At 36.8% G+C, this 12,931-nt stretch overlaps 1 protein-coding gene across 1 annotated transcript in view; it reads right to left on the bottom strand.

Annotated features, from left to right (window-relative positions):
- Window positions 1–369: 369 nt before the first annotated feature.
- UGCG (UDP-glucose ceramide glucosyltransferase) overlaps window positions 370–12,931 on the bottom strand; it is a 38,341-nt gene continuing 25,779 nt past the window's right edge. Inside the window, exons 4-9 of the mRNA XM_003264001.3 lie at window positions 11,147–11,248; window positions 9,547–9,659; window positions 6,327–6,505; window positions 4,657–4,743; window positions 3,663–3,852; window positions 370–2,892 (exon numbers count right to left, since the gene is read on the bottom strand). Of these exons, the coding sequence (XP_003264049.1) occupies window positions 2,722–2,892; window positions 3,663–3,852; window positions 4,657–4,743; window positions 6,327–6,505; window positions 9,547–9,659; window positions 11,147–11,248 (842 nt within the window). The 3' untranslated portion in view covers window positions 370–2,721. The remainder of the gene's footprint in view (window positions 2,893–3,662; window positions 3,853–4,656; window positions 4,744–6,326; window positions 6,506–9,546; window positions 9,660–11,146; window positions 11,249–12,931) is intronic.

Below are 12,931 nucleotides of genomic sequence, written 5' to 3'. Positions count from 1 at the left end.
CGGGTAGAAGAGCTCAGGCCTCACCCAGAATGATTACACCAAAATCTATGTGGGCAGGGCCCAGGGGGTGTGTGTGCATGTGTGTGTTGTGTTATGTGTTGTGTACAGGGCCCAGGGTGTGTGTTGTGTATTTTTTTTTTTTTTTTTACAAGTTCTCCAGGTGATTTTAACAGGCAACCAATGTAGAAAAGCCATACTTAAGTCACAGGACTGCCTATGTCCTTATTTATTTTACCTATGGCTCAGGTAAAAGGAAGATTTCAAAAGGAATACTTGACAGAACTCTTCTAATAATTCTGATGTGAATGGTGGAACATGCTACTTATAAAAATATAGAAGAAAAGAACAAAAAATACATTCTTGCTAATGTTTTGATTGTATTCAAATTTTTATTTTTTGAACAAAAATTTAAGACAATGATTTTAAATAATAAAACATGGTATATATTCTAGACACTGTTTTTTTTTTTAAGATTTATTAAATTTAGACTCCTATAGTTCTGTTGCAATGCTTTCTTCAACATTTATATTATTTCTTACCATTTTATCATCACTCCAAGCTTGCTAAACAAAGAATCACTCTGTTTAAGTGAAGCTTTACATTAAGGAAATAGTCCACTAGCACACTGAACAAACCTACAGAACTCTCCTAGTTTATATTTACAAAACACAAGAAGTCTGTCCAGCCATTTTGGTTTTGTTGTTACACTGTCCATACTGAGATCAGCAGAAAGCTAAGTAATACACAAGATTACACTTCGGCAGTGCAAAGGATGGCATCAACCAAACTTCATTAAACAGACCAACAAGTACAAACATGGTGAGCAAAGTTCAACTCAGGTAATAGTGATTAAAAACAAAACATGTAGTGGGTCACAACCAGACTGGTTTTCACTGTGCAACTTTCCTCAGGGAAAAATACCCATTCACAGAAAGAAAGGAATATGCATCCAAGCCTTTGTTCATAAAGAAAATGCCCTTCAAACAAATTCATCATAAGGCTAAAAAAAAAAAAAAGAAAGAAAAAAGGATGAAGCAGTTTGGCCCAGAGAAAAGCTTAAATATAATGTGTATACATACTTATAGATATGTTGCCATTTAAACCATGGATATAGACATTTGACAATTAAATGAATTGGCTCAGTAAAGTGAAAAAGTGTTTTCTATAAATATGTAGTTATTGCTGATATGCTACACATTATGCTCTGACATGGAGACTGTAGTAACTCAGAATTTAAAGCTGCCATATTGCCAGTGTTAGCCCTGCAGTAGGCATTCCTATGGACAACATGCCATCCAATCCTGAAGAAAAAGCAACACACCACTACTAAACAAAGAAAAGGCTTATGCACTGTCCCTTACATTTTTGTTTTTTTAAAACAAAACAAAACAAAACAAAAACAAGTCCAGTTCACCACAAGTTAAGCACAACCTGGCGAGCAAGTTTAGCGGCATGATGGGGAGAAAACAGTGAGGTACAGCATGCATTTACAACCAGCGCTGATCTAGCCTATTTTGTCATATAAACTGGAATACAAAAATCCAATTTAAATAAGACTAGACTAACTATAATAGTAACAAAAAACAAAAAAAAAAACACACAGTAGACTTAGTTTGATACTGATTAATTTTAAGAGTAAACTCATCCTGTCTCCTCTTAATACTCTACCGCAATTTATTTATTGATGGCTAGAATATTTACTGACTTTAAAAAGATATTAAATACTTGTATCATGAAATTACATTCTTATTAACAATAAGACATACTGTGTAAGAAAATAGCTCATGTGAAATGTGTCTGAAATGCATTTTTTCCTTACAACTATCAAAACATCCACTCACACTAGAACAAAACCACTCCCAATCCCCCCTGAAAAAACGTTAAGGGAAGATGGGGTGGCCTGGGGGAGGAGCAAGGAAGGAAAAGATTTAGCTATACTAATTACAGCACAGTGATTAACAATGGTTCAAGACAGAACCAACAAGAGTTGGTCAAAAAGATGCCTTCAATACATGGCTACAATTAAAAACCAAACTCAGCCGCTTTTGGTTCATTGCAGTGAGACCAAAAAAAATATCTCTCACAGATTCATATAAATACTAGACTCCAGCTCTTTTTTTTTTTTTAAGTTTTTCTGTTTGTTTCTGCAAGGCCTAGCTATCTTATTACAATTTATATTTGCTCTGCAACAACTACAAGAGGTAGGCATAAAGCATGAAAAAGTTTCTCAGTTAGTACCTCGCCATGTGTTGTTCACTGCACAAAACCATTCACTTTGGACACGAATAGTCATTCCTTCTAGTATCTTCTAAACCCTAAAGCAAAGCTGCTGCCACCCGTAAATGTTCTAAAAGAGTGTACTCACAAATAAGAAACTTTCTCTACTGAAGGATACTGTCATAGTGTTTGTTGCAGAGCATCTCTATATATATTTATTTATTTTAAAAAAATAAACAACAATGATGAACAAACCCAGGTTCCTAGAACCAATTCTCTTGATTCTCTACTTCCACAAAATAAAGTGTATCATTTGGCCAAGACTACAGATGTGTTGTTTTTTTTTTTTTCACAGATGCAAGTGCCATGCAAAAATAAATTAAAGAACAGATACCAAAACATACATGTGATAAAACTACAGAAGGTAGATCTTTAAAAGCATTTATATAAACATAATTTATAATACTTCTCTTTTTTCCTTTATATACAGTCACAAAGCTGTAGTTATACATCTAGGATTTCCTCTGCTGTACCCCCACAGCGTAATCTGTAGCGACCAGTTCTCCAGCTTATAGTTGGGTCCCATAATGCAGACAAAAAAATGTATATCGTCATGGATTCGCGGATGAACCAGGCAACTGCATAATCAAGTTTTGAAAAACACAGTGTGCCACCCTAGGAATGGAAAAAAATTTTTTTAAATTTTATTCACTGTCAAACTAAAGACACGGTTAAAAAATTAAATTCTTGGATTTCACTTTTCTAAGTATACTACGTAAAATCAAGTCTGCTTCCTTATGTAATTTAACTGCCATGCTATACCATTCAAGAAAATGCTAATTGCTAATGAAGCATTAAAATAACTGCTATCTTAACGTTTTTTTTTTTTTTTTTTTTTGAGACGGAGTCTCGCTCTGTCGCCCAGGCTGGAGTGCAGTGGCGCAGTCTCGGCTCACTGCAAGCTCCGCCTCCCGGGTTCACTCCATTCTCCTGCCTCAGCCTCTCCGAGTAGCTGGGACTAGAGGCGCCCGCCACCACACCCGGCTAATTTTTTGTATTTTTTTTAGTAGAGACGGGGTTTCACCATGGTCTCGATCTCCTGACCTCGTGATCCGCCCGCCTCGGCCTCCCAAAGTGCTGGGATTACAAGCGTGAGCCACCGCGCCCGGCTATCTTAACGTATTATTAGTTTGAATACTCACTGATTTAATTAACTTCATGTTTTTGGAACCTTAATAAAAGTGATTATATAACCAATAGAAAGTTGCAAATCAACTTAAGTTTTGTGTCAACATTCTACTAGAGAAAGTAATGTTCAAACCTGACACTAACCTACAATGGGAAGCTGGAGAATGGCTCAGACAGATTTCCTCCAACTTTTTCTAAATTGAAATAGTTCTAGTTACACCAAGGAACTGCCAACCTTTTCATGCCTATCCACATACCTGGACACCCCTGAGTTGAATGTAGTCAAATATAAACCATGCCAGGCAATGACACATGAAAAATACCATAATATCCCATCTGAATACATGGTGGGCTGCCCATCCAATAATTAAACTGGCAACAAAGCATTCTGAAATTGGCTCACAAATTATTGTAGCAGGAAGCATGTTAATCCGTAGTTTGGTCCACCTAGAAAAACAAAAAGGATTTTCTTTAAAACAATATCCTGGCTACAAGACGAATCCTTTTTTTTCCCCTCAAATAATCAATTTTTTTACCTTGTGATAGAAAGGCCATTCTCTTTAAACTTTTTTTGTTTTTTTTTTTTTTACTTGAGACAGGGTTCTGCTCTGTCACCCAGGCTGGAGTGCAGTGGCACTCACTGTAGCTTCAATGTCCCAGGCTCAAGCGATCCTCCCACCTCATCCCACCAAGTAGCTGGGACCACAGGTGCACACGCCACCACACCTGGCTAATTTTTGCATTTTTTGTAGAGACAGGGTTTCACCATTTTGCCCAGGCTGGTCTCAAACTCCTGGGCTCAAGCAGTCCTCTTGCCTTGGCCTCCCAAAGCGCTGGGATTACAGGTGTGAACCACCATACACAACGTAAAATTTTTTTTAATGACTCTCTTTTCTATTTTTGTCTAGGATGTCAAAGAAAAATGTCTTTAAATTCATTTGTATGGCCTACGCTCTGATGAATACAGATGATAAAATTTAATCAGTAAAGAAAGTTAGAAAATAGAGATCAGCATATTAAAAAATTCAGTCTCAACATTTCTCTATTGAGTGCTTTCAGTGTTATACAGCAAATAAAATACATTTAGACATTAAATTTATCTTAAACACAGATGTTAAACTCTATTTTCTGGAACTAAACAAAAATCTTCAACCTTTAGGTATATTTATTTAACTACATTAAACCTGTAAAAATTACCACCCCCCAGCACTTTCCTTTTAATGACGTATAGAAAGAAAACAGTTGATTTACCTGATCATTCTGGATTGAAACTGAGAAATTGAATATGAGCCAGAGTTTTGCATTGCAACTTGAGTGGACATTGCAAACCTCCAACCTCTGAAAATTAAGATAATTAGAAAATAAGTTATGATGATGAACACATGCAAGTGTAACTGGTTATGCATTCAGTAATCATTATAAAGACCAGGCAACTGCCAGTATCCAGGGTGGGCCCAGCTTTCAGGATTAGCACATGACTTAAGGTCTACCATATGTATGGATGTTTTAGCAATTATGCTTGCCTGTGACGGCACCATCTAAGAACTAGAAGAAACTGTACCCACCTTACTTTACAATTTAAGAAACTTAAAATGCAGTCATTCTGAAAAAAAATGGAGGGCTCCATATTTAATAGATTAGTCACTGATGACTACTAACCAAACAACAAGACATGTAAACAGAAAGTGGCATTATGGATCTCACGGGAGACACCAGGAAACCATGAACCACATGAACACAATCATGACAGAATTTGTATTTGAAACACACTTCAGTTTTTAAAAAATTTAAAAGAATTCTCACACAAGGCAGTGATCTCCTTTAAAAACAAGTATTTTAGGCTGGGTGCAGTGGCTCATGCCTGTAATCCCAGCACTTTGGGAGGCTGAGGCAGGCGGATCACGAGGTCAGGAGTTCGAGACTAGCCTGGCCAACATGGTGAAACCCCGCCTCTACCAACATACAAAAAAAAGTAGCCGAGCGTGGTGGCAGGCACCTATAATCCCAGCTACTTGGGAGGCTGAGGCAGGAGAATCGTTTGAACCCAGGAGGCGGAGGCTGCAGTGAGCCGAGACTGCGCCACTGCACTCCAGCCTGGGTGTCAGGGCAAGACTCTGTCTCAAAAACAAAACAAAACAAAACAAGTATTTTGTGACAGAGAAATGCTAAGTCAGTCATATGAATCTTTCAGTGGCTTCTTAGCAAAGTATCATATAATTCACTGACAAATTTCAAATTTTGAAATGATAGTCTTTAAATTTTCACCTACTGGTTTATGACTGCACTGATAGTTTTAATTCTTCTAAAACACAGAAATTTATATCTATATAGTAAAAATTCTAAACACAGAGAAACTTACTTTTAATCACTTTAAAACACATTAATTTGAAAAATGTAGAGGAATCAGAACATTTACTTTCTTCATCAGCACATATCTACAATTCTATAATTAGAATATGAATTACTCTCTAAAATTATTGATCTGCTGGGTGTGGTGGCTCATACCTGTAATCCCAGCACTTTAGGAGGCCGAGGTGGGCAGATCACTTGAGTTCAGGAGTTCAAGACCAGCCTGGCCAACACAAAGAAACACCATCTCTACTAAAAACACAGAAATCAGCTGTGCGTGGTGGTACATGCCTGTAGTCCCAGGTACTCTGGTGGCTGAGGCACGAGAATCACTTGAACCCGGGAGGCAGAGGCTACAGTGAGCCAAGATCACGCCACTGCACTCCAGCCTGGGTGACAGAGCAAGACTCTGTCTCAAAAACAAACAAAATAATACAATTATTGACCTATTCTGTACTTACTAGCAAAAAAATAAAATTAAATTGAAAAGCCCTAATCTATAGGTTGAACAAAAAGAATAAACCAACAGAAGTTAGGTAATAAAAATACATGACTTCATTTAGTTGTCTTACCGGTCTGCTATCGCTTTGGCCATAAAGTAATCTTCGGCAATATACTGAGCAAAAGCTATAAGTCCTCCTGCTTGATCTAACACATCTTTTCTCATTAAACAAGACATTCCTGTCACACATTTGAAACCAGTTACATTGGCAGAGATATAGTATCTTGGATGTGAAGTTCCAAAATATACCTGCCCAAAAAACCACAAATGTGTATGATTAGAATTTCATGTTAGAAGTATGGTGTTTATGAACTGTTTTTCCCAATGGTTTTTTATAAGTATGATTGAGTGAATATCCTATTATTCTTACATAGACTACCTGAATAAAAAGTGGTACACAATATTGCTTTCATAGAGCAAGCACAGTTAGTAATCTAAAAATGCATCCAAATAAAACTTAATTTAGATAAAAATAAGGTAAAAAATATCACTCATTGATATACAAAGTATTAACAAATATTCAATGTATCTTGTTTTTAGGTTGTTCATGTAAATATACACACACATCTACTTTACTGGGATCAATATACATATTTGTATGCTATGTATATGTGTGTATATATACATGCATGCATACACACACCACCCATAGGTATATCAACCTTCAGGACAATCCTATTTTTTTGGGGGGTCGGGGGTGGGGAGGGGACACAATCCTGTTTCTTAATTCCTTTTCTTGCATCCTTTTGTAGCTAGCTGCTCCCTCTCCCTTAGTCACTAAGATTCTTCCCAATTTCCCCACTTTTTCAACGTATTTTTCATAAGGGGGATACTAAAATTCTCTCTCATCCCCTACTGCCATTTCTCTACATATACTCTGAAGTCATAAGATATATAAGCTGATAAATCAATGGTAGAAAAGGACTGTTATTACCCTACTTAGCAGACATAAAATCCTATTTATTATTTACACCTCAGATATGTTGCCTTTTCTAATTAGCCTGAAATAAAGGGTAGTGATCTTTCTCAGGAGTTACATCTCACTCCTGAGATGTGAAGTTCCAAATATACCTGCCCAAGAATGCAGAGCAAGAGAATTCTAAGAGGCAATTACGATTATGATTCTTGCTACCTACCCTGAACCCAGACTCCAGTGAAGCCCTAGTGTTTGCGGGACTGAACTGAACCTGACTTCTAAGAACAGAGGCACACATCTTAATTCCTTAGTAGTTACTGAGGTCTTAGGAATGAGATGTTAGTCACTGAAATGAATGCGCCTAGGATTTCTTTACAGTTGAGAATGATTAATTCTAAGTATGGCAGAGTGACTTCCAGAGATTAAACCTACACTAAGGGAATGGGTGTATTCTAGGAGATGTTTATTGACATATACATCACGGAGATGTTACTGACATCTGTATCAATTTGGATATTTCTAAGACAAAAATACAATTTGGTATATTAGAATATATCGTATTTTATTTTAAAGCGGCTACTCAGTTTCTTTTTCTAAACAAAAATTCTGGTATTTAAGACTAACAATTTCTTGCAGTAGGACAAATATATTTACAGGCAATATTAAGAAAGAGCTCACGGTTCAAACTGCCAAAGGCCAGATGTAAGTTCCCACAATGTACCTTTACCCCTTCAGATATGTGGCAATCATAAGACTGTGATTCAAAAGAATATAAACGCAGATATGCTTAAGAGCAAGTTGACATATTTAAAGACTGAAATCACGTATCTGTCCTTATAACATTACAACAAATTTTTCCTCCCAAATGTTTAACAGTACAGGAATGATTAACTCAAGCATAGGAAACACATACGATGGCCTATGATACAGCCAATAAAAATTACTTTTATGAAAAGCTATTAATGATATGGGAAAAGCTTACAAAGTCACAAAAATAAGATACAGATTATTTTTAGAATACTATCTCAACAATGTTTTCTAAAGGGCCCAGAAGGGGGGGGAGGGATAATAAAGACTCCAAAGTGTCCAAATGATACAACAAACCTTTATTTTTAAAAACAGAAACTTCCGGCCGGGCGCGGTGGCTCACGCCTGTAATCCCAGCACTCTGGGAGGCCGAGGAGGGTGGATCACGAGGCCAGGAGATCGAGACCATCCTGGCTAACATGGTGAAACTCTGTCTCTATCAAAAATACAAAAAATTAGCCAGGCGTGGTGGTGGGCACCTGTAGTCCCAGCTACTCAGGAGGCTGAGGCAGGAGAATGGCGTGAACCCGGGAGGCAGAGCTTGCAGTGAGCCGAGACTGCGCCACTGCACTCCAGCCTGGGCGACAGAGCAAGACTCCATCTCAAAAAAAAAAACCAAAAAACCAAAAAAAACCAGAAACTTCCTGTAATTGTTAGGGTTCTAGGTTGTTGGTTCTTGTTTTTTTGCATCTTATACTTTTCCATTATTTATAGTTTCCTATGGATGTTACTATTTCTAAGTTGGAGAAAAAATAAAATGAAAACGTAAGTTTCTCAGGTAATTATTAGAAATATGTTTTAAAAGGACATCAAATAGGTTTTATAAGGACTTGTATGAATACATTTTCTTTTCTGTATATTTGAAATACTTTGTGATATTTTAAAAAGGTTCTTTTCAAGGCTGGGCGCAGTGGCTCACGCCTGTAATCCCAGCACATTGGGAGGCTGAGGCAGGCAGATCACTTGAGGTCAGGAGTTTGAGGCCGGTCTGGCCAACATGGTGAAACCCCATTTCTACTAAAAATACAAAAGTTAGCCGGGTGTGGTAGCACACCTGAAATCCCAGCTACTTGGGAGGCTGAGGCAGAAGAATCACTTGAACCTGGGAAGTAGAGGTTGCAGTGAGCCAAGACTGTGCCACCGCACTCCAGCCTGGGCAACAGAACAAGGCTCTGTCTCAAAAAAAAAAAAAAAAAAAAAAGCCGGGGGCAGGGAGGGGGCCAGCGGTTCTTTTCAGATCGAATGTTTGAAAGAACAATATAAAGAACTGAACTCTAGCACTGGAAGTGAATACTACAAGGCAGGAGGTTAGACTGTGTTCAGCTGGCAATAAGACCACAGGCATTTCCTGTGCACAGCTGCTCACTGCCAGGGTACAGTCAGGGTCCCAAGAATTCCCTCACTAATGAAAACAGCTGCTCTCAACTCAGGGCTTCTAGAACACAGCAGGTAGCCAAATGGACTTAACACAGTTAACTTGAGATACCTAATTCCAGCTCCCAGTTTCAAGCTTCTGGGAAATGAGGGGTCTGATACCATGAACATGATTTATAACCACCATACTCACCTGCTCTAAGGTGGCAGCAAAGCCCTGTCTGTCTGCTACGTAAGGCAGCCCGTGAACCAAGCCTACTTTTTCTGTCATTTGATTCACCATGTCAGTAAGCGTATCTGGAATTACTACAATTAAAAAAAAAAGGCAGAGGGGGGAGAAAAGAAAATTTGTTTTTAGTAGAATGCCCACTAATATATTTTGTGAATTGTTATTAAATTCTTAATAAAATACATTATTTTAAACATATGGATCTAATAAAATGAATCTCAACCACCTTTCTGAGGAGAATACAAAATTTCAGAAGGGCCTCATTCTTGAAAGCTAATTTATACATTTTTTAGCCCAGTATATACCTACTATGTACCAGAGTCAGAATATACTTTGAAAAAGTTACCCCCGTCGGAACTTCTAAATTGGAGTAAGGACAATGTGTCCTAGTGGGAAAGGTTCAGGAGCAGAGTTAAGGGCCTCAGTTCTTGTGCTGGCTTCTCTACTCTCTAACCATAGGAAATGAGACTACTTTCTCTGTATCAGATTTCCACACAGGAATGGAATGTGATTACACTGAACAGAGATCTGTACACTGAAAAACATATGATAGTAAATAATTTAAGATAGCAAATATGAAGAATGAACATCATCTCTGACCAGCTGATAGATTTGTAATGGTCCTGATTAACTCATAGGAGTGTGACATTTATGTTCATTTTCTAATTTGCATTTTAAGCTAATAAAAAATTTAAATTATTGCCCAATCTTTAGCAAACATCTCATATCATTTTTACATGACCTTATTTTTCATTTCCTTCAAGTCTTTAAGAACTAAATCTACTGTATAAAGAAAAGTTGTATTTGGACCTTAAATACTCATTCTAGGTCAGTGCTTCTCAACTGGGGGCAATTCTGCCCCACAGGGGACATCTGGCAACATCCGAAGACATTTTTGCTTTTACTACTGAGAAGGGGGTACTACTGGCATCTCACGGTAGATACAGGGATGCTGCTAAACATCCTACAAGACAGCTCCCACAACAAAGCCCAAAATGTGAATAGTACTGGGGTTAAGAAACTTAAGGCAATTAGAATATAACAAAATATTATAGAACACTGAAACTATTATGAGTGTTCAAAAATGCAAGTTATAATTTCAGTATATGAAAAGCTTCTTGCTAAAATCATTTAAGTAAAATGTCATGTGTATAGTCCAATAAGTGTATGTGTTCTAGTAAAATATGCACCTATTAATTTCTGTCCCTTTGTGAGACGGTGTATCATGCAAGCCGAAACACATTAAAGATAAGTGTCAGGCAAACAAGGGAAAAGTTACACCCATGGGAAAGCTTGCAGATTATATAATGAACCACGACCATTTTTAATTTAATGGTTGAAATTTTCTCTTCAAAATGAAAACATTTTAATACATGCAACACTCTAGTTTAGGATTAAAAACATCAATCTTAGTAAGCATAACTGGACGTATTACCATGAAATAATGATGAAATAAGTTACTCTTTTAGGCAAATAAAAAGAACTCATGAATGTATCTGAGACCGCTTTTAGCGTTTTATCTTCAAATTAATAGTTTTATAAAATAAATGAGAAAAAATCTCACCTCTTATTCCACTATCACAAATCCATATAAGATCATACTTTGCAACTTCATATCCTGGCATTAAATTATTAATTTTAGGATTAATGCCAACCTTTTTGCCACCTAAAAATGTAAAGGTACAGTAGTAAAAGATTTATGCAACATTAAAAATACTTTATAGTATAAAGATACATGATAGAAATGAAAACTACTTGCATATTTAATAATTAAAATAAACATACTTTCATATTATTTAACATTCTCTATTATTCATAATAATATATTTAGGAAAAAACGGTCCATTCTCAAAAGCAAAATTGTATCATTTATCTTTGAAAATTCACTGTTTCACTTTTTCTATTTCTTAAGACCTTGCCTTAGTAGTTCAGTATGAGTCAATATTTAATAGGAATTGTACAACATGGCAACTACAGCTAACAACAATGTATGGTATACTTGAAAACGACTGACAGTAGATTTCTCACCACAAATAAAGTATAAGTACATGGGAAAGTATACAACAACGTGTTGTTTACTTGAAAACTGCTAAGAGAGATTTCCCACCATGAATAAATATGTGTGGCAATGCATATGTTAATTAACTTAATTTAGCTATTCCACAATGTGTATATATATTTCAAAACATCATGCTGTACACCAAAAATATATACAAATTTTATTTGTCAATTTAAAAAATAATCCTAAGGGAAAAAGCTACAGGTGTCATTTTGAAGCTATAATTAAAACAGTATAAATTCATAAATACAGCAAGATTATATTTAATAAAGATTTATTAAATATAAACACACATGGCCGGGCGCCATGGGCTCATGCCTGTAATCCCAGCACTTTGGGAGGTCGAGGGGGGTGGATCACCTGAGGTCAGGAATTCCAGACCAGTATGACATGGCGAAACCCCATCTCTACTAAAAATTAGCTGAGCGTGGTGGCGTCTGACTGTAATCCCAGCTACTGGGGAGGCTATACTCCCAGCACTTTGGGAGGCTGAGGCAGGTGGATCACCTGAGGTCAGCAGTTCGAGACCAGCCTGACTGACATGGTGAAACCCTGTCTCTGCTAAAAATACAAAAAAATTAGCTGGGCGTGGTGATGTATGCCTGTGATCCCAGCAGCTGAGGAGGCTGAAGCAGGAGAAGTGCTTGAACCCGGGAGGAAGGGGTTGCAGTGAGCTGAAATCGCGCCATTGCACTCCAGCCTGGGTGATAAGAGCAAAAAATCCGTCTAAAAAAAAAAACCCCAAAATAACCCATAAATATATGACAGTAAATAATTTAAGACAGCTCATGTGAGGAATGAGCATCTCTGACCATGAGCTGATAGATTTGTAATGGTCCTGATTAATTTGTAGGCGTGCTACACTTACATTAATTTTCAAATTTGCATTTTAAGCTAATAAAAAATTTAAATCATTGCCCTATCTTCAAATAGCAAAGATCTGATATCATTTTATATGACTTCCTTGTTTTTTAGAGAGACCACATCAGTTCCATGTTAAAAAAAACATTAATGGCAAACACACCTCTACAAGTCTTTCAATAAGCCTGTAGGCTTTTGGAAAAATACCCTTCTAGTAATGTAATAAAAGTGAATTCTATCATTCACTCCAATTATAGTCAGTAAGATACAGAAAAGGCCACACATTTAAAATATTGAAGAAACAAAAAATAACAGACCCTCACGTCTGATGAATGGGAAAAATATTATTTTGTGTGTGATTTTGTTCATCTCAGATATGAAAAAAAAACCCTATGTTTTTATAACTTTTCTCAAAAGGACGTAAACACC

This window comes from Nomascus leucogenys, chromosome 8 (genome assembly GCF_006542625.1).
Source record: "Nomascus leucogenys isolate Asia chromosome 8, Asia_NLE_v1, whole genome shotgun sequence".
In the NCBI taxonomy this organism is placed as follows: Eukaryota; Metazoa; Chordata; class Mammalia; order Primates; family Hylobatidae; genus Nomascus; species Nomascus leucogenys.
Note: the sequence above shows the minus strand (reverse complement) of the source record. Positions and strands in the feature narration are given on the sequence as shown.